Source organism: Salarias fasciatus, chromosome 15 (assembly GCF_902148845.1).
Source record: "Salarias fasciatus chromosome 15, fSalaFa1.1, whole genome shotgun sequence".
In the NCBI taxonomy this organism is placed as follows: domain Eukaryota; kingdom Metazoa; phylum Chordata; class Actinopteri; order Blenniiformes; family Blenniidae; genus Salarias; species Salarias fasciatus.
In genome coordinates this window covers 5,232,703-5,255,479 of record NC_043759.1, presented here as the reverse complement: position 1 = coordinate 5,255,479, position 22,777 = coordinate 5,232,703, and the positions used below count along the sequence as shown (strand labels likewise).

At 45.4% G+C, this 22,777-nt stretch overlaps 2 protein-coding genes across 2 annotated transcripts in view; both read left to right on the top strand.

Annotated features, from left to right (window-relative positions):
- LOC115402062 (NACHT, LRR and PYD domains-containing protein 12-like) overlaps positions 1-11,264 on the top strand; it is a gene marked incomplete at its 5' end in the record, with an annotated part of 58,024 nt that extends 46,760 nt beyond the window's left edge. The window contains 3 exons of the mRNA XM_030110489.1: positions 2,775-2,960; positions 8,985-9,158; positions 9,461-11,264. Of these exons, the coding sequence (XP_029966349.1) occupies positions 2,775-2,960; positions 8,985-9,158; positions 9,461-9,548 (448 nt within the window). The remainder of the gene's footprint in view (positions 1-2,774; positions 2,961-8,984; positions 9,159-9,460) is intronic.
- LOC115402059 (NACHT, LRR and PYD domains-containing protein 4C-like) overlaps positions 1-22,777 on the top strand; it is an 868,403-nt gene that overhangs the window by 72,077 nt on the left and 773,549 nt on the right. The window lies entirely within an intron of this gene.

Here is a 22,777-nt window from a genome sequence, read left to right as displayed (position 1 = left end):
GTCACCTCCATTTGCAAAACATCCTTCTTCCACCTTCGTAACATTTCCAGACTACGTTCCTCCCTCTCCCTCCCCGCTGCAGAGAAGCTTGTCCACGCCTTTGTTTCCTCCAGGCTGGACTACTGTAACGCCTCCCCATCGGGATCTCTGGCAGGAGCCTCCAAAAGCTCCAGTATGTCCAGAACAGCTAGGCCTGTCACGATAGTCAATAAATCAATTAATCGCACGATAACAAAAATGAGGTCAGTAAGTTTTCCAGGCGCGATAAATTTACATTTTCCTAAGACATAGAAATGCCTCATACTGACTCCTTTCGTCTCTGCAGCGTAATGAGGAGTGATGCACCGAAAATTCGGCCACCGAAATTTTTCGGCCGAAAATGACTCAAAAGTGTATTTTCAGCATTCGGCCGAAAGAAAAAAATCACCGAAACAACACAGCCGAAAATAATTGGTGATGACGTGGCGGCAATGCTAAAGCAAACCTCTTAATGCCTCATGTCTGCTTTATTAATGCCTCAAATCAGGTTTTAAAAGGTATTTAATTTTTACGGTGCGCATTTCAAAAGCGTCACCTCTCACTCACACTCTGCGCACTCGTTTCCCTGATAAACACGCACACACACACACCAACACACACAAAACAGTTGTATTATTAACCGTCAATAATAATCAGGAACATATTAAAATGAGTAAAATAAGTCTCCTCAGCTGGAGCACCATGACGGACACCTTCCCACACGGTCCGTCCTTACCCTGCTCATTTGATTCTGGCACTGCAGGCTCCACAGAACAGAGGTATTTATTCAGAAAATAATGTTCATTCTAAAATTAATTTTTGGAAAGGAGAAATACATGGTTTGCTGTACTTTGATGGAGGATATAATATTTTACCTGAATCTGTAATTGGCACCTGGAGACGTTGCAGGGCTCCTGCTGTCAATACCGTGTTCACTGTTGTGTTGAGATTTATTACATTAGTTTTTGGGGGTTTTTTTTACACCATTTCATGTTATTATTATTTAGTTGTAAACTGACAGCAGCCTGCAGTAATTCTCTATACCTGGAGGTGATGCCACTGCAGGTTCTGCTGGACTGTACAGCAGCTGGAGGTCAGTCTGGTATTTTTGGGGCAGCAGGATTACATTTTTTTCGCTGTTTGGTTTGCGGCTGTTCTAACTGTGATTCAGAACGTTTCTCCTCTTCACTCCAGTCAAGATCGCTGATGTCCGACACGTCTCCGCCATCCGACTCCCCCTCACTGACCTCCTGTATCTTTGCTAAAGCTTCTTCCACCTTATATCTCTTATTTATGCCCGTTTTTATTGTCTTTCTTTTAGAATCTGGTTGATATTCTTGGCCGTCTGTCGAATTGTCTGCTGTTAGAGCTCCCTGTTCAGATGCACGCATATAAAACAAATCAATCGCTGAAAAAAAGCCCCGCGAAGTGCGTCTTTTTTTCTTTTATCAGCGGTCTGTGAGACGCTGTTGGCCTCTGGAGGTATAAATGCTTTGTAATATTATGTGTGTCGTTGTTAGGGCCTTGTTTGCTTCAGAAAAACAGTTTCCTCTTTTTTTTGGTTTCAGTTTCGCCAAGAATTTTCATTTCGTTGCGTCCCTGATTGTTGCATTAATTAAAAAATTGCAACAAAAAGAAAACGGTAATATTATCGTTTATCGCAATGAATTCTGGGACAATTAATCGTCCAGCAAAATTTGTTATCGTGGCAGGCCTAAGAACAGCGCTGCCAGAGTCCTGATGAGGGGCGGAAATATGAGCACATCACTCCCATCCTTCACACTCTCCACTGGCTTCCCATTCAGGCCCGTACAGAGTACAAGATCCTCCTGCACCCCCATCACTGTCTGCACGGTGCGGCCCCCACCTCCCTCACTGAACTGCTCACACCACACACCTCTGCCCGGACCCGGTCAGGCCAACTGCATCGTCTGGTTCAGCCCAGGACACGGCTCAAAACCGTGGGGGACCGGGCCTTTGAAGCCGCAGCTTCCCGTCTGTGGAACGCTCTCTCAGACCACCTTAGGGCCCCACAGACGGTGGGCGCTTTTAAAAAAGGACTGAAGACCTTCCTCTTCAGAAAGGCATACCAACAATAATGTTGCTTAATATGTTGCTTGTATTGTAATGTTTTTACCCTGTGCTTGTTTTTAACCCTGTGCCTCTTCTAGCACTTTGAGATTTGATTTTAAATGTAAAGTGCGTTACAAATAAAATCTATTATTGTTATTAATAACTCCTATCGTAAAGGGTGTGTTGACTTGATGACACAGTGTCTACTCACGCTTCAGACACTCCAAAACTGTTTCTTCAAAGTTTATTTATGAAGAACACAGTTTGTCCTGCCAGGTAAACAACAGCTCAGCATCACCAGTCAACATCGCGTCTGAGCAAAAAGTAGATCCAGCACGTACCGCATGCACAGATGTACTACAGCGTGCCCCTTTTCTTTCAGTATAAACACACTGAAACATAGGTATACAACAAAAATTCAATATAAATACAGGGAGAAAACACCAGCAAAAATGAAATATAAATCAGATTATGATAATATGATAACAAATTCCACACAGTGATGAGGGAGAGTGGAGAGAAGGAGTTCTGCAGCATGTTGATGAGAGCTCCTCTCCTCCTGGAGGCTTCAGCTGTTTGGACTTTACATTTCTAAACTCTTCCAGTCTGAACCTTCTTCAGCTCTCAGTCACTTCAACATCAAACTTTGTCCTCTAATCTCACTTCTTCCTCTCTTTATTCAGGCTGGAGAACTGCAGTTTGTCAGAGATCAGCTGTTCTTCTCTGGCCTCAGCTCTGAAGTCCAACCCCTCCCTCCAGAAACATCTGGAACATCTGGACCTGAGCTGGAACTATGATCTTCAGGATTCTGGAGTTTCTCAGCTGTGTGGTTTTCTGCAGAGTCCACTCTGCCGTCTGAAGACTCTGAGGTCAGAATCCATGTTTAAGTGTGTTTCAGTACAGTTGTGTTGACATAAAGGTCAGACATCAGGCTGGTCTGAGAGTTATCCACAGAGGATCTCAATGAGGACCGGAGCTTCTTCTCTGGTCTTTAGTCCTGTGACTGTGGCAGAGTCGTGTGCAGCTCCACATTTCAAAGCTTCTAGAAGAAGAAAGCTGCTGCAGTGGATCACTGACTGTGAACCTCTGACACGCTCCATGTTGACCTTCAGCTTTCAAAGCAGGCTGATCTCTCCTGGATCCAGCTGTCACTGATCTCCCAGCTGGAGCTCCAGACTCTCAGCAACTCTGCAGACTCTGGACTTGTTGACTTTCTGTCCAGTAACCTTGGCTGTTGACATGTCCTCCACTGGGCTCTGCTTCTGTTTGGTCTTCACATCAGTTGAGCTCTCTGAAAGATCAAAGATCAAATTAGAGAGAAGAAGAACCCCAGTTCTTCTTTCACTTCCACGGAGCTCCAACTTTCTGAAGAAGAAATGGAGACCAAGGATCAGTGTGGTCAGTCTCATCTAAACGGGATTACAGTTTTTCTCCGTTGCTTTGGCTCATTTCTTGAAATAGAAATGACATTCTCAAAACAACATGGACAAACCTCCAAACTACTCTGTAACTGCTCACAACAGAACAGTGTTTCCCTTCATTTCACCACATTGATGAGGAGGACAGTCGGGGGTGAGCAGTGAAGCAGTGAGCTTTTCAACTCCAGCTTTATTTACAGCACTGTGGGCTTCATACAGTTTTGTTTGCTCCTTTTGTGTGTGTATTACAGTATGTTGAACTCTGATGGATGAAGTTACTTTGTGTGTAAATAAAATTATTTTTTCCTTGGAAGTATGAGAGCAATGTGTGAGTCAAAACTTGAAGGTTCTTCTTCCTGTGAAAAACAAAAAACTTTCACAGTAATGATTGTGAATGAAGGACTGGGCTCAGACTGAAAGGTAGATGAGGGATATTTCAATGTTCCTCTGCCTTAAAGACAAAACATCTCTACATTCTGACTGTCAGTGACTCACGATGACAAAGAGATGAAGCTTTTTGAAAACTTTGATCATTTGTTTGAGAAACAAATGTAGTTTTTCCACCTGAGTGAACTGTTCTGAAGAGGTCTGGTCTTTGACAGGTGAACCATGTGGTTCTGCTGAACTGTCCAGGCTGTTTTTGACAAGAGAACCAAGAGAACTGAGAACGTCTGGTCTGTTTGGAAAAATGAGCCAATGCTGTTGAGAAGGATCTTTACATTTTGGAGATGCTTGACTGTTTATATGGGAAAGAAATGTAGCTTTGAAACATGAGTGAACAGTTCTGGGAGAGAGATGAGCTTCAGAAAGTGAACTATAGCGTCGAGCTGAACTGTGAGACTACTGAGCCAAAAGATCTTAGAGTTTTGAAAATGTGATTTCAGTTTCAAAAAATGAGCCCAACCAATGGAGAAGAACTCACTCCTCATTTCAGCTGACATTTAAAACCAAAGTTAGAAAAGATTCAGGAAACAGATGTTGAAGGATTTGGAGTTCTGTAGAGAAGAGGTGAAAACTGAGAATTCAGACTTCAACAACATTAATATAAAAAAACCCCGAACTGTTAATGTTCAAAACAGAAAAGAATAAAAACCACAACATGTAAGTTAATGTATATCAGTGATTGTACGAAGAAATGTCTTGCATATGTGCTTGAAACCTGTGCCTTTTCTGGGAAGCACACTGCAGACAATATTTGCGCTGAGCTAAAAAAGAATTGCAGATAAATAGATATAACTGTCAAAATCCAGGCAGTGTTAACAGACAGTGGTGCCAATTTGGTGGCTGCAGTGCTCAAAGCAGGGTGGGCACATTACCCGTGTTTCGCACACACAGTAAATCTCGTTGTCAAACACTAATGTAAGGCCATCCCTGAGCTTTTAGACATCCAGCAGAGGCACAGTGCTATAGTAGCATTTTTCCATCACAGCACAAATGCAATGGAGAAGCTCAGGGAAATCCAAAAGCAACAGATATTTCCAGAGCACAAGCTCATTCAGTCTGTTGAAATAAGGTGGAACTCTGTGTTCTACATGTTTTAAAGAGTGCTTGAAAAGAAGGACGCTGTGACTACTGCTCTTTGTCTTTTTGGAAAGAAGCTCACTTTGCTTGACTGAGGAAGGTTGGTCCTTGGTTGGTCTCACACTGGATGCCTTGAGACCATCTGAAGAAGTTCTGAGGGAGGTATCAGCTGAAAAATGTGTCTATTACACAAGACATCCTTCTGGTGACACTTCTTCTGCGGTCAACTGCAACTCTTGATGCCCAGGGTAACAAGCTCGTGCTGTGTTGTCAGCATAGTGCCAACACCATTTTTACAGGAATTTAAACATTTTACAGTCTTGGTGTTAGCATCTACTTGGATGCAAGATTTAAAAACTTTGGATTCCGGGACATGACAAATGTTGACACTGTGAAAAAAAAGACATCACTGAAATACAATCAGTGAGTCAAACCTCAGCCCACTGTATCAGAGCCTGAACCAAGCATCAGCTCTGCTACCAGCTCTGTGTAAACACTGACACCTGGTGCTACCTCACAGTCCACTGCAAGGGCTTCGCGATCCCACCTGCAGCTACAGGTGCGATATGTGTAACCTGCCTCAGCTCTAACTGTTAATGGTTAAAGACTGGGAGATACAGATATGTATTCCATCAGTGCTTCAATTACCTTGTGGACCAGTATTCAGAAGTCCAGGTCGCTACAGGAGAAAGGGAGCGTCGACAAATTGCAATGAGTGACTGAATGAAGAATCTCACACGTGTCAAAAGTAAATATATAAATAGATTGTACTGAACAAAAAAAAAAAAAAAAAAAAACAGTTGTAGAAAAATAAATTATAACAAAACAATTTTGGCTTTTCAGGTCTCCAGACAAAAGATATCAACAACAATCAATAAATCAGTCCCTTATTTTGTTAAATTAATCAGTCTCTGTGTTTTTTTCTCCTTGGGTTGGCCCGCCACAACCACTGAGGTCCCGTGTTACCTTTACAGACACCGGAAGAATCGCCACGTGTGGAATGAGCGGGAATCACTGCTGGCGGTGGGCGGTTTCGTGCCTCATAAGCAGCCGTAATAGCACCACCAACCCAGTGGGCAAGACGCTGGGAGAACAGCGGGCTTCCACGACTCTGAAACCCACAAACAGCTGGGCCGTAGTGTGGAAGCGAGCTGTACGCTCAACGTAACAACCCAGAGCTCTGACCGGACACAGCAACCGCAGCCGCGAATTCACTGACGAAACAGGCGAGGTGCAAAGCGTCACTCTCAAATGAAATCCGAAGTGATAACCTTGGGATGAAAGACCGGAGTAGGCCAGAGATTAACCAATCCACCATCCTGGCTGAAGGACATGCAGGAGGGGTAGACCGACAGGGCGCAGAGATCCCTGACCCTTTTGACAGAAGCCGGAGCCAAAAAAAGGGCAGCCTTGAAGGAGAGAAAACGGAAGTCCGCCTGCTCCAAAGGCTCATCGTGATGGCCGATGCAAACACCGTGAGGGTGGAAGCAGAGTGACCGCTATCCAGTAAACTTTTCAGGAATTCCAGAACCCCGCTGACGACGCAGGAGCTGGGGTCCACACCTTTCTCCGAGCACCACGATGTGAAGAGCCGCCACAGAGACCTGTAAACTCTGACAGGAGAGGGGGCCCTGGCACTCATAGTGGACACCACGGCCGGGGGGAGATCTAGCCCTGCCAGTCTCACCCTGTCAGCATCCAGACCAGGAGACTCCTCCCCAAGACGGGGCAGGACCGCAGGGCGCCCCCGCTTGAAATAGGGCATCAGATTCATCGGGGATCAGCCACGGATCCCCGACCGCCAACTGAACCAGGTCTGGGAACCACCTGGCACCCGGGTTGTCCAGGGCTACCACCAGAATGTGAAGGCCCTGCAGCCGCACCTGGCGCAGCAAAGGGGTCAAGCGGCGGGTCGGAGGGAAGTTGTACAGGAGGCCCGAAGGCCTGAGCCCGTGAGCCCATTCTACTACCCCGAGAGGGGGTTCGTCTGACGACCTGAGCGAGAACCAGAGTGGGCACTGTGCACTGGCGAAAAGGTCGGCCACCGGACGGCCGAACCTGTGCCAGATCCGGGTTACCATTCGGGGCGACAGACACCATTCTTCGGGAAGTGGGCCTCCCCGAGACATCCTGTCCGCGCCGACATTGAGTGCGCCTGGCACGTGTCATGTTCTCAGAGAGGATAGGTGGCGGTCTGACCACAGCAGAATCTCCGCCGCCTTGCGATGCAGGGGAGGGGATTTGTTCCCCCCCTGCCTGTTCAGGTAGGCCACCACCATGGTGTTGTCTGACCTGACCAAGATGCTGGAAATGAAGTAACACCTGCTGCACCGCAGTCATTTCCAATACATTGATGTGAGTGGCCTGGGGTTGGGGCTCGTAAGCGAGCGCCTGGTGGCCGGGCCTTTGCCCACGGGGCCCGGCCGGGCTCAGCCCGAAGGGACGACGTGGGCCTGACCTCCGTTGGGCTCACCACCCACCGAGGGAACCGTAGGGGCCGGGTGCAATGTGGATTGGGTGGCAGTTGACGGCAGGGTGCCCGGCGACCCAATCCTCAGACACAGAGACTAGCTCTAGGGACATGGAATGTCACCTCGTTGGGGGGGAAGGAGCCCGAGCTTGTGAGGTACCGGCTCGATATCGTCGGGCTCACCTCCACACATAGCCGGGGCTCTGGAACCCAACCTCTGGAGAAGGGCTGGACTCTCCACTTCTCTGGCGTTGCCCGCGGTGAGAGGCGGCGGGCTGGTGTGGGTTTGCTTATAGCCCCACAGCTCAGCCGCCATGTGTTGGAGTTCACCCCAGTGAACGAGAGGGTCGTATCCCTGCGGCTTCGGGTCGGGGACAGGTGCCTCACTGTTGTCTCGGCTTACGGGCCGAACAGCAATGCAGCGTACCCGGCCTTCTTGGAGTCCCTGGGAGGGGTGCTGGACAGTGCTCCGACTGTGTTGGGTCCCCGGGTGCCGGGTGTGGGATGTGTTACCGCAGTCACAGCATTCCCGGCAGCACAGATGCTCCGCGTCTGACATCGGCAGGTGTACTGCAGGTGGATCGGCCGTGTTGAAGGAGAGGAGCTGCGCTCGGCACGCCCAAGTGGTGCGAGCGTGGTGTGATGCGAGGGATTGTGCTCTTTTGAAGCCCGGAACATCCGGGTGCAGCAATAGCATTTTCACCTATCCTGACACTCCGTGCCTCATGACGGCAGGGAGTGGATGTTATATTTTCCCGGCTCCGCCGCGAGCCTGGCAGAGGAGTGGGGGTGAAAGATGACAGGGCGCCTCCGCTGACATCACTACGTCTCCACGTAGTGACTTGCAGCACCGTCGGGGCGAGACACTCAGCGCTCCTGGTGGGAAAAGCCCAGGGCGCGTGAGCGGGGGCGCGTCACCTCCCGGGGGGGAGGTTCTACCTGTGGACTCAGTTACCTTATCTTCTTGTCGTGGCTTACACCAATGGTGGTCTGTAGTAGAGCTCTCTTGATGCACGCCCCGAGTTCACTACTTTAAAAACAAACAAATCAGAGAGAAGAAGAACCCCAGTTCTTCTTTCACTTCCTCAGAGCTCCAACCTTCTGAAGAAGAAGAAATGGAGACCAAGGACCAGTCTGATTAGTCCCATCTAAAGAGGAATGGCTTTTCTCCATTGCTTTGGCCTTTTTCTTGAAACAGACTCTGAGGTCAGTTGACTGTCTGTTCCTGTTGTAGAAGGAGAAATGTTTGTCAGCAGCTGTGATCTGAGACTCTGATCCTGCAGTGAGAGAGTGGACTGAGCTCAGCAGCAGCTGACTGGTGTGTGTGGACATGAGGAGGAGTGTGAACGTTGTGTGTGGTGAAGATCCAAAACAACAGAACAGCTCATTGATCAGGACTCAGTAATGTGGAGCTGATTATTTCTCCATTAATACATCTGATTGGTTCCTCCTCACTGATTCTGCTGCTTTCTCTCTTTATTTAGGTTGGCTGAATGCAGGTTGTCAGAGATCAGCTGTTCTTCTCTGGCCTCAGCTCTGAAGTCCAACCCCTCCCACCTGAAGGAGCTCGACCTGCGTTCCAACGGGCTGCAGGCTCCAGATGTGCAGCAGCTGGTTGATCTTCAGCAGAGTCCAGACTGCAGCCTGCAGACTCTGAGGTCAGTAGATGGTTGGAGTGAGTCCATGCTGCTCTCAGCAGGTTTGGACTAAACACAGTCAGTGTGAGAACAAAGATCCAGTGTTTGACTCTCAGTGAGGCTGTGAGAGGAGAACGCTGAGCAGCTTCAGGATTGGACAGCAGAGGACACACAGTCAGCCAATCAGAGGAGCCACAGGCTTGTTGTGTTGGTCTGACAGTGGTGGTCCTTCATGAGCTCTGAGCTGCTGACTGCTGCTCTGAACAGGACTGAAGTCCTCACTGCTTCAGAGACTCTGATCATCTCCTCTCATCTCTTTGCAGGTGCGAGGAAGACATCGAGTACGACGATGAGGATGACTATCAGGATTACTCTGAGGACGACTATAAGGATGACTCTGAGGACGACTGAGAGCAGAGCTTCATCCAGAGGACCTAGCAGAAGCTCTGAGTGTCAGTGGTGTAGTGTGAAGAGCTGTGAGAGTCCAGCATCGAACCAGGGTTCCTCAGGATGTGACAAAGATTAATCGCTGTGTGTCCTCCTCCTCCTCCTCCTCCTCCCTGTTTGAGACATTCCTCTTTCTAATCAATCTGATCATCTTGTGGGCTCTAAAGAACTGATGTGGGCTAAAAATGTAAAATCAGTTTGTAAACTGAAGTCTGTCAGGAAATTCCTTGTTATCAGTCTTTTCATGTGATCTGTAATCCATTTCTCTCTGAGCTCAGTCAATACTGAACAGTTTTCAGTAGCTTAAATGAAAGTGAGCAGAAAGAAGAATGAACTAATCTTCTCTGCTCCTTCATCTCATGTCATCATATTCTGTCAATATTGAAAACCAGCAGCAAACAACAGAAACCCCAGAGGAGAACCAGCAGACAACTCCCAGACAGCAGCAGAGTGAGCGGCCTGCAGCCTCTCTGGCTCTTCACACTGCTGCTTCATATCAGATCCTCTTTGTGCTTCTTTGTGTTTTGATGGTGACTCGGATCTAAAACATAGTGAATGTGGTGTGTGAGTTACATTCTTCTGATTCTAGATCTAGATTGTTCCATAACTGGACTCCTTGTACTGAACTGCAACGTTCCCTCACTGTGGTTCAACATTTAGTGAAGTGAAGTTTGGTGAAGAGCCTGTTCCTTCAAGTTGTAGTTACTTTCTCTTTTTTTAAATCTGCTCTGAATATCTATGGCTGAAGTGTTCTTTGTACTTTATACATAATTTGCAGAATATTAAAATCCACCATGTCATGAAATTTCAACGATTTTAACTAAAACAACAATATTCGTAATTCAAGAAACTTGCTTAAAACAATCAATAATTCAAGTGATTTCAATAGAAAGACAAAACCGCAACATTAACCCCCCCCCCCCCTTTTTTTTTTCTTATTCTGCTGAAAAAGGAGTGGGAAGAAGAAAACTTATTTAATCCCAGTCCAAAGTCCTCATCAGTCACTTGATGGTGAATTTTCAAACGCTTCCTGTCATCAAGTCAAAGACAGCGAGAACCAGAGAGTAACGGGCTCAACAGCAAGTGTTGAATAATGCACCTCGATGCCCGCGTTATTCAGGACTCGCCGCCCACAAAGGAGATAAATGACGTGACTATAGCTGACGTTGGAATCACGAACGCCGTGTGGCCTTCCACACCTCAACATGAGAGAACCATATCATGAAGCTCCAAATAGAGTCCCTTGAGAGAAGAGTGGAGCAATATCGAACTGCTCTTCAACGTTTCCGCCCCCACAGGAAGCAGTTCCCACTGGACCTAACAATACCCCAAGCCATACTGAGTGGTGCACCACTGCTTGTGTCCCTCTGTTTGGTCGTTACAGTCACACGGTTAGTATTAATCATTTATTAGTGTGTGAACCACGTTATTAATCTTTTTGAGTGAATACTTTTAGTATATTCATACGTGTGTGCTGAAACCAAGTGAAACTAATATTTGTGACTCCGGAAGGGCAAACAGGTTTTTAAAGAAATGAGAGAACATTGTGGAAACGCTGTGGAGCTGTCAGGCAGCTGTCAGGCCACTTTCTTTGGCGTCTTACTGGAACCTGTCAGGATCAATTGGAAATCAGATCGTTGTATCTTCATGGGACTCAAATAAATCACGCTTTACTGAAAACAAGTGTGTTGTTGCATCTTTTGAGCCTTACACAGCCATCGGAGTGGTATCCGAGAAGCGATGGGAGGAAACAGCTGGTCAACCACGTCCAGCCAGGGTCAACATCCCCCCCCAGCAGCCAGAACTGTGCTCCTTTAACAGGCACCATACAACCACAGCTGTTCCCAACCTGTACTGTGAACACTGTTGACAAAACAACTGAACATCTAAAAAATGGTAAAAAGCTGGACAATGGCTCATGAAGCGGGTGAAATTTCTTCAACAGATGAACGTTGTGAGCGTGTGTGTGTGTGTGTGTGTGTGTGTGTGTGTGTGTGTGTGTGTGTGTGTGTGAGAGAGAGAGAGAGAGAGAGAGAGACGGAGGGAGGGAAGAAATATTCTTCTGTGAACATGTGTGGAGGGGGCAGTGTGTTTAGTTAACAAGTGCAAATGTTTCAGCACCATGGACAGTAACGTATTCTGTCTCTCCGCTCGTGTGTGTGTGTGTGTGTGTGTGTGTGTGTGTGTGTGTGTGTGTGTGTGTGTGTGTTTGTAACTATGTGTGTGTTTCGCTGTGTTTTTCATGCTGTGTCTGCATGCGTTTCAGCTGATGCTCATGGAAATCCTGGTGTGGAGCTGAGCTGCAGGCCACGCCCCCACTGTGTGAGGTCTGGGTGTGTCTCTCTGCCTGAAGGCAGCAGGTTGAGGCAGCAGGTGGAAGCAGTCTGCTAGTTCAGGGAGTTGGAGGCACTCAGCTCAGAAGCTGAGGGAGCAGTGTGTGCATGCTGGTGGGAGAAAGAGCTCAGAAAGTAAAGCTTGTTCCAAACAAAGGAGAGAAGTCATTGAGCTTTCAGTTCTCTCAGGCCAGTGATTGTCAAATGGCGGCCTGTGGGCCGAATCCGGGCCCCCGAACCGTCCAATCCGGCCCGCGATTCATGTGCCCAAAAAAAATATGGACCGACGCGAAATCTAATTGCCGACCCCTGTCTTAGGCCGTAAGGTGAAAGCCGTATCGTTTCATCCCGTTCTGACATATGGGGCACTGCAATCTTTTTACTCATTTAAAAAGATGCACTGATTCTGAGCAAGATATTAAAAGTTCTCTGTTTGTAATCCCGCAGTTTTTTTAAATCAGTGTTGGGAGTCGGTCAGATTTTGGCATAGCGGTATTGTTGTGATGCGTGCTGCGGTTTGAGTCATGTGTCACCTGCTGGTCCAATAGGAGAGCACAAAATATTCAAGATGGCTGCGACCAGGCTGTGATCTTCCAGCAGCTCGGAGGATGAAAACACAACGAAAACTTTTAAAAAGTCATCAAAAATTTGCTATGTGCACCTGATATCTGAGAAAAAAGAACAAAGACAGAATTTTTCGGCAACACGATGGGAAACATTCAGACACTGCACCAAACGATAGCTTTGTTTGATTCTGTCTTTATCCTTTGGAGAGACCAGAACCTCTATTTTCTGTGAGGCCGAATTGTGCACTTTATTCATCTGAATTGTTTCTTTTTTTTTTTTTCTGCGTTTATGCCTGAAGAAGACAGACTCCGGTCGAAACGTCGCGAGTAAAAACACGCATTTCAGGATAATTTCCTATTTCTCATTCAGTACTTTCTTTTTCGTTTTCTTTATTTTGCCAGCCTTATTTATTTTTTTATTCCTGCCAATTCGGCGTCGGTGATGTGGGAGGAAAGTGAGGGGTGGACTGTGGTTCACCGCGATGTGCCCCGCAGCCGTGCGCGCTTCCTGGACGCGTCAGCAGGAAACTTCCCGGAGCGCCGGGGAGGGTCCGGAGGGGAGCGGGGGGGGAGAGAGCTTCATCCTGGGAAGGACCGGCTGGGGGCAGGATGATCATGACAGAGTTTGTGTTCAGCACTTATTGGGACTCATACCTTCTCAGGCTGTGACTGTACTGGTGCTTTTCATGGCGAGGGGAAAAAGAGACGTTTTCTGTAGCTTGTGAGAAAGCAGGATACCTCACTGCATTTTCAAATCTAGGTAGAAGTTTTAACCTGGACCAGTTCATCTTTGAAGTACGTTGCAAATATGTGTGCCACCTGTATGGCCAGTCATCTGCTGAAAATGTGAACGATGCAAGATACAGAGCATTCTGCATGGCATCATCAGCTTTACCAGAACTATCAATGCCTCCAACACGTGATGCTCGACACCAACACTGCAAAAGGTCAAACTCCCAAGCAGCAATAATGAGACATTGTCTGAAAGGTGTTATGTTTGCACCCTCACCCATTGGCAGAGGACGGCACACTGAAGATAGGGGGTTAACAGTGACCTGGATGACTAAAAATCCTGCTCCTCAAAGTGTGAATGTATGAATGTCAATTTGTGAGAGATCTTGTGTTGCTAAAGTGGATGTTGATGAATAAAACAAGTGAATTTAGCACCAAAGAATTTTCATTTTATTCAAATATGGCTTCTGACAAAAAACTGCAGCATGTATTGTGGAGAACTTTTAATGTAAAGTCTGTCAGGGTTTTTTTCTAAACAAAAATGCATCTCTCATCCCAGACATGGGAACAAAAAAAATTTCTTGCCACTTCTTCATGGTTCACCTTATGACCTATCTGATATGTTTGCAACTTTCCTGGGCTTGCTGTGAACTGTGGACTGGTGATGTGATGAGATGTCATGCAGTCATTACAATGTGGGGAAAATGTACAGACAAGAATGTGGTGCATTTCAGGAAAGTTCGTTTAAAGTGGAAAACTACTTTCTGGTTTTTGTGAGTTCACTTTAATTAAAAGCTGATAAAGTCTGTCAAGAAGGAAAAATCCTGATTTAACAGTGTGTTTACAGTGTGTGTGTGTGTGTGTGTGTGTGTGTGTGTGTGTGTGTGTGTGTGTGTGTGTTCGTGTGTGCATGCATGCGTGCGTGCGTGCGTGTGTGTGGGCGTGTGCCTGCACACGTATGCAAGTGTATGTTCATATGAATGTCTGTTTGTGGGGGGGTAATGTGTTCAGCAAACGTTTCTCGGTGTTTTTCCGGCGCCATTAAGTTGACGTTCTCTCTTTAAAACTAACACGTGTCACGACGGCCTCAACCAGCTCACCTTCCCTATTAGTGGGTGAATTCTGTTTCACAATGGCCCAGTTTACATGGGTGTTTTTTCATTCTGATTGAAAACAATCGTGTTAAACGCACGTGTATACATGGACGGCATACAAAGTGATCCACGATGAATCCTCGTTTCCCAGGGCCCCGGGTGAAGCCGACTGTACACCGTCCTGTGACAAGCGCACAAAGTCTCTCACGGAACTGTCAGGTCTTTAGCTTTGCAGCAGCAGTCCTCAGTGCCGAGCAGTGTGATTTTATCTGCTGGATTTCTGCTCACATAATGTTCCAGCATCTCCACGATACGCTGCTCGAGGAGCAAGCGCTCCCCGGCCAGAGCACCGCCCGCCTCACGGTACATCCCGGTCTGTGCACTGAGGCTCTTCTCCGCCTGCCGATGTTTCAAATGAACTGGTTTCCGTGTTAACTTGTAACCAACAGATGTTGAAAACCCAACTGAAACTTGTAGTCGTTCGAGTACATTCATAAGTTCAGAGTCTTTTGTGAGTCTTATTTTAACATCTGCTGTTTCCAGCATGTCTTTACACTGAATTCCGTCACTCGTTAACATAGAAACCAGTTAATCCATAACACCAGCCGGGGGGTCGGCTGGTCTGCCTCAGAGCTCTTTGAACAACTTGCTGTTGTGGCCCTCTCTCCTCTCGAGTGTTTGTTCTCTCTGGGTTTTTAATAAAAAAGTCTCAACCACCGTCGAATTCTTCTGCTTGTTTTTTGACTTTACAGCGGACGTATATCACGTCACTACGTACGAGGGAACGCATGCGCGAAACAAATAATCCTCTGTTTAATCCGCTCCGCTGTCAAGCACAGCATATATGAGACACGGAGCAGATTAACGATCGACGTACACTACCTCGCACAATCAGATCCAAAATATAATCCACTCTGAGTGAAGCGCATCCACTCAGTTTTAATATGAACCATTTACAGTCTGCTTCACCTGATCGTCTGATTCTACAGGGCCCACGTAAACGTGGCCTATGAAGGCTTGGGCACCACAAGCCAGTTATTCCTGTGATAACTTTTCTGACACTTCCTGCTTAATTTAATAATTTCACAATTTAATGCTCAACCAAGGTGTCTGGGTTTTTTTTTTCCTTATAGCAGCATTGCATGGACACATAGCACGTTCACACATCATATCCCGGCTGTAATGTCAGTAAATGAAAGTAAAAGACAGAATTTTCTTATCTTGTGTGCACACACTACAAGTTACACAAAGATAATTTATAAGTTAGCAGAAATCCACAGGTAGTGATAATCTTATGCAAACAGAATTTTAGACATTTTTTTTCTGTTCATCGTGACTTATGTTGCCCCAACAGAAGCACATATTTCATCTGGGTCTTCTGCTGAAATGTTTCTGGCTCCGCCTCCTCTCATGTTGAATAAACAACCAGAACACATGATTTCTGGGAAAAGCCTCCCTCACCTCATGTCTCCTCCTCTGGGTGTGTCAGAGGTGAAAACACTTCATATTGGTCAGATCTGAGAGCAGGACTGAGAGGAACACAGAGCAGCTTCTTCTCTCCTCCAGTTTCTTCACTCATGGAAAAGAGTCTGTAAGAAGACGTGAAGAGAGTTCAGGTGAGAATCTGTCGGCTCTTTAGAAGCTTCACAACGGACCAGGAGACTTTTTAACTTCTCTTTTTCTCTTTTATTCACACCATCACAAACCTGACAGCTGCGTTCTTCTGATTCACAGAATCAGACAGACATTTGAATCAACATTTAACACGAGTTAAAATTCAGTTTCTTTACTTTTTGCTGAGGCTGAATAAACAAAAATAAATTATTTATTACTACTTTTCAGTCAGTTTTCAGTATGCATATCAAGCGATAACATGCACACGCGCCAATATGACCTTTACAGATATGAATCTGTCTGACGGCAGCAGTGGAGCCAAAGTCAGGTGTAAAAAAACAGTCGACTGGTGACATTTCTCCACTCGTGACTGGTGAGTGGTTTGTAGTTTCAGAACTTGAAGCTGAATAGGAACATTTTTCAACTCTGAATATCTTTGTATGCAATGACAACTCTTATTACATGTTCAAATTTTAATACAGACTAGCAGGATTTCTAGCTTTGAAAACCTAATTACAACTTTTGAAGATTCTGGTTCACATTGGCAAATTCTTTGACACATTGACAACTCTCACTGTGGACAGACAGATGGAGACACAGAGAGACAACAGTGAAAACACACTGACAAATAGCTTTGCAACAGTAATACCTCCATACATTTGGATCAAAAGTATCTGCCCAGCAGCAGCAGAAATTATGTTTCTAAGAATTTAATTACTGCAGTGTTCAGGGACCGTCTGCTAATTACAAGACATTGCAACAGCAACGACAAATACCACAAAAAATACATATTACTGGTATTCACTGCAGGGTCACCATAATCAATGACGTTTGCCAAAAAAGTCTTTTTCACAATTTCTATTGGTAATAATTTCCAATAACTTCAATGTAATCACAACAGACTTATGAAACCCTATCCAGGGTTTCCCCCAGAAAACTTGCTAAGCCTGGTGGTTGGACTGCTAGAGAAGCCCATCGTGTTTATGTAAAAAAAAAAAAAAAAGTTACAAGTTGACAGAAATTTTGAAATTATAAGTATTTTGTGTTATTGTAAGCATATATTAAAATTTCTTAAAGCGAAACTAAGGAACTTTTCAACCTTAAAGCGATACTAAGGAACTTTTCAACCTTCATAAAACATTTTAATATCTTTTGTGATGCTACATCGACTTACAACTAGTTGAATGACCCCTCTGTCACGGGCTGAGGGCGTCAGTATTGCTTCACTTGGACTAAGCAGCTGTGAGGAGGGTGGTAGGAACCCTGCACACTAAAACACTCCAAATGTGCGGACTGCTTTACGGCATGCGTCACATCATGATCTAACATTGTTTAGCCACCATTAGATTCATTACCTCGTCATTATCCATCCTTCTCACAGTCACTGGAAACAAATGTAGGCGGGTTCAGTCCAACAGCACGCCACCGGGAGCAGCATTTTACGACGCCACGCACTCGGCCTCATGGGAACTGTTGTATTCGTTCAGGCAAAACACTACCGCTTTTGTCCACTGGCGCCACCAAAATCAACAAAAACTGAAAGTTCCTTAGTGTCGCTTTAAAGATGCTGTAGGCAGGATTTTGCTAGTCAACGCAAATTTTTCTGTGTTTTCTTTGGATTAAATGTTAGAGTATCCATTGATAATCCTTTAGGAGTGTAGCATAATTGCACTACTGCGAGGGCGCAGCATTTCCATCTGTCTCTGTTCTGAGCTGAAAAGGAATCTCGACAGCTCCAGGTATCTTTGACCAATCAGAAGAGCCCATGAGGCTCTAATCATGATTGGTCGAGGGGCGTTCGTCGCACGTTCTTGTGGGAGGGGCTTAACTTGCGTAAGGGCGTGATGTCAGAGAAAACAGGACAGGATTGACTGTGCTGGGTTTCAAATGGCCGTCTTAGATGGGTCAAATGGCCATCTTGCTTAGGCAACTCTTAGCAAGATGGCGGAGATGCGGAATCCTGCCTACAGCACCTTTAAATGCAGAGTCTTAGAGAAAGGCACAATCTTAAACTAAAGTTTTAACAAACACAAACAATACAATTTCAATAAATATCAATTGTTTTCAATTAAGTTAAATCCTAGTGAATTTTAAAACAAGGCATTACTGTTCACATTTAAAGGTAAAATAAATTAACAAAAATGAAGTGCAAACATGGTGAAGTTGTAAAAGCAGGGCACTCAGAGGCTGAAGGTATATGCTGGACTGTGTGACCTCGTCTACGTTTTGAATGAAAAACTGAAGAAAAATTATTGAAAAATTATTAGATTGCTTACAGTTATTAATATTCTTATGTTTTTTAAAGCTAGGGTTGGTGATCTCAATGAGATACATTTTTTTAAATACTGGTTAAAATGATCTTTATGACCCGATGGGAAGCAATTCATAGCGTGTTTTTAAAGTAGGAAAATGTCCGCTATCTACAGCAGGAGTAAAACGGGAAAAACAGCAACCGATAGTCTTGCCAGGACACCTTTTTTTAAACCAATCAAATCCCTTCGCCATTCGACCTGCCCCCTGTGTGTACATGTCAATGGCGTGCACTGACCCTGGTTCAGTGGGCGCTTAGAAGGATGGAGCGTCGTTGCAGAATGGCGGAGATGTTTGGGGGTTTACTTACCGTTAAGTGTGCCATAACTTGGCGTAGTGCAAATAAAGAAAAACGAAGAAACGCAGCGCTGAGGACAGGTTACGCCAGGAACGCACTGGACGCAGAAGCGACACGCGCGCCACGAACGTCTCCGCGTCTCCGCTCCCAACGGGAGCTCCTCCAATGGGGTGGGAGCTGGGCGGAGCTCGGCGGAGCCTTGGGGAGATTCGTGCTACATGCTAGTTTTTCAAGATCATCAACCCTTGTTTTAAGTATTTGTTGTTTATATGGTGTTCACAGCAGTGCATAAGTCCAGCAATACCTCCTTCAGAGGGCGCATTGTTACTGTTAGATGTATAGTGCAGTGTGAAGCATGTAGAAGAATTTGTATGAATGGAATCCCCCAGACTGATCAAGCAAGTTGTTTGTGACTGCTTCATTAAACAGAAGCACCACAGTTCCACCGTTTGGACAGTGAATCATTTTGAGGATAGAACACGAACCATTTTGGATTAAATCCGCTAGTTCGATGTTTCCCATCGCGGCTCGCAGAAGGCTGCTCTGACGACGTGCTAGCATCCATGCTAACATCCATGCTAACTCGCACCGGCTCTGCCTCACTTCTGATGAAATTACACCTCACCTCTGACCCCCTATGTGTTCACGTATCAACCATAACATGTCGCCATTGCACCTTCAGCCGTATCACCAGATGCGATTAAAAGCTCTATAGACCTTCTTTGGTATCGCTGTTTGCTGTTGGTGCATAAAAAAAACCATACCAATAAATAAACCAGCGGCGCTGAGCCTGGCGGGGGGCAAGTAAAGCCTGGCGGCCCACCAGGCCTATATAGCACTGAGGGAAACCCTGCCTGTCCAACTATCCAAGGAGTTTTCCAGTCATTTACCAGTCCAGACCAATACATTATTGGGTTTCTACTGAGGGGGGAGAGGGAGAACGGTTTCAGATGGAGAGCCAATAAATCAATATTCCGTATGTTGAGTGTTTGGGTGCGGTGACCCTTTTATTATCGCCCAGTGCATTTAAACTCACCGTTGACGAGTACAGAAGGTCCATTTCCACAGCTGGGCAGGTGAGCTCACAGACAGCGTTCCTCCTTAACACGCACACACCAACATGGTGAAAAACCTTTCAGCCCCCTCTCTCACACCTGCTGCTCATCACCTGTGTCCTCCTTCAATGCATTCTCCACATCAAGGGCCCCCTAGTGGTCAAACTAAGAAGTGATATATGGCTCCAACAAGAGTCCTCCTGGTCACACTACATCAATTACTTTGACAAGAATACATTCTGATCTCCTAATGTACTAATTACTCATAAAAATTGTAAAAACCGAGAAAAAGTCTTTTTTTTTTTATCAAACTAATTGATGTAGTATGATCAGCAGGACTCCTTTGATAGTTGAGACAAATTTCATCAATCTGTATTACACTGAAATGATTGAAAACTATTCCTCATAGAAATTAAAAAAAAAACATATGTCAAAAAATCCTCACCTAAATAATTGTTGTGATATGATCACCAGGGAGTCCGTTGTTAGTTGGACAGAGCTTTATTAGTTTAAAGTTCATGACAGTGAATTTGCTGAGTTTCATTTCCCACAAATCTACTGAAATGATGACAACTCATTTTTCATATTAAGCCAACTGTTGTAGTGTAATCAGCAGGAGACAACTGAAGGTTGTCGTGATTTTGGTGACACTGCAGTGAATACCAGCATGATTTATTTTTTGTGGCATTTTGCAGACGTTCACTGAACATCTCAGCACTGCCCTCTGCTCATAGAAGTCAATATTATTTGTGCTTCGTGATAGACAGATCCTTTTGAAAAATATTGAATAAGGGAAGAGGTGGACCATATAGAACATTGTCCACCTCTCAGAGACATTCTTGACCTCCTTATTTATCCGGGGCTCCTGGTTAGAAAACACCTGCATGTGCTTGTCCACTGTGACGGTGTGAACTCAGTGTTTCATGGAGCCAAGTCCTGCTGAGGTGAACATCTCCAGATCCTGGAGGAAGAAAATGTCCCAGTCTGTGTTTTCAAAGCAGTCCTGCAGCTGCTGAGAGGCTCCGTCTTTGTTATGGGGGCTGATGGATTTTTCATGGGTTCATATGTTGGAATCAGGAGCAGCAACATGTGACCTGAAGAGCCCCGGGGGGGCAGCTGGGGCCCCTGTAACCATACTGAAATGCTGAAGTAGACTTTATCCAGGGTGTCAGCTCCCCTGGTGACACATTTAATGTACTGGTGGAAGATGTGAAGCACTAGTATGAAATCAGCTTGGTTAAAGTCTCCCATGATCACATGCACTGCCTCTGGCTGGTTGTTCTGTTTCAGAATGAGAGCGCTGTCCACATGGCTAAGAGCTGTGCTAGCATTAGCATCTGGTGGAATGTATAATGTGTTTCAAAAACCCCTTGAGGTTTTGGTTCAGCCCGGTCTGTCCTGATTGGACCAGTTTAAGCTGAACTTATTTAAACAGAGCCTCATTCTCTGGTGATGAACTGAGAATGACAAAGAGTCTGAGTCTGTCAGTTTGCTGAGAGGCTGATCTTGAGGGGTTTGGGAATTTTAAGACAATTTCTTGGGAATTTGAGGTCATAAATTCGTTGACTTTTCAGAAATTATGAATTCCTACCTCATTCTTTCTAATCTTTCAAACGAGCCAAGCGCCAACCTCCTGTGGAACAACATGACACAATGCAGGCATGCAGAAAAGCTGTAATACTTAGGAAATTCCAGCAGGGGGCAAATGCGATGATTCTGGTTTCTAAATTGGAACACATTCAAAAATGCTGATTTTCAGACTGCAAATTATCATAAAAACCACCCGGTTTCAGAACATGTTCTGGTCTCTGTCGCTAGTTTCTACAACCGAGTCATCTTGAGCACATTGAGGAAAGACATGTTTCACCATAAAAGTGATCATAAATTGATCCGTTTTTGACTTCTCTTCCAGTTTATTATAAACATCAGTAATGGAGGACACATGGACACAAAAACAGAACAAAATGAACTTTACACTGTTCAGGCTGATTGAGGTTTTTATTGAGAGAATCGGTTGAAGGATTTATATCAGGGGTGGGGAATCCTGGTCCTGGAGGGCCGCAGCCCTGCATGTTTTCCATGTCTCCCTGCTTCAACACAGCTGATTGCAATGAGGCTCGTTATCTGGCTTTCTGTTGGACTTGGCCATGAATCTTGATTCGATTCAGGTGTGTTGAAGCAGGAAGACATGGAAAACATGCAGGTCTGCGGCCCTCCAGGACCAGGATTCCCCACCCCTGATTTACATTGTACTTGATTGTTATGATATAATGATTGTAAGATTCTTGAACTTGATTGTAAGATGCTCTTTACCTGTCAGCTGCTCTGAGTTTATACTGGGCTCAACTTCTGAAGCGTTCATAGCGTCCTCATTGACTGTAAATAAAGATGAGCAGAGCTAATGTGGCGTTCCCCATAGCGTTCTCATCAACTGTATAGAAAGATCGGTGGAACTAATGTGGCGTCCCGCATAGCGTTCTGAAATCCCGTTTTGAAGCTTTCAGCAGGACATCTGTAAGTGTGATTGGTCCAGCCTGTCACATGACCGCCTCTGGTGGACCGAGGAGGAGCTTGGTTGGCTGATTTATGCAGACCTTTAAAGGTGACAAACTATGCTATTTTTCAGTCCCGTCATGTAGGCCTCAGAAGCCCAAAAACATAGTATTTAAGTTTGTTCGCCCCAAATTCATGCTTTGTTCATAGTTTCAGCGGTCTAAAAAGTGGCTCTGACGAGCCATCATCAGAACAGGCTGTTTCTGAACCTGCTTCCCAGTATGCACTTGAACGCATCTGTCCACACACACACACACACACACACACACACACACACGGTGGAGGCACAGTCAGGGGGAGGAGTTAAATCCTTCTATTTCAGGATAAGCAGACCAAACTCAAACTCGACCGTTTCAGCAGGCATTTTCACAAAATGTAGTGTAGCAAGACAAGGGGGGAACGGACAATTTTCAAGTTTGAAACTCTTAATGAGGCCACGGCAACACACACGACTATAAGAAACTCTTCACAAAGTGAAAAAAGCATAATGTGTCCCTATTACCTCCAAAAATAAAATCAACTGATGATTGATATGAAAATCAGGGTCTGGTCAAGAAGAAACTAGTGACAGAGACCAGAGCATGTTCTGGAACCAGGATTTAATGTGGTTATTTACACTGAAATTCAGCATTTTTCAG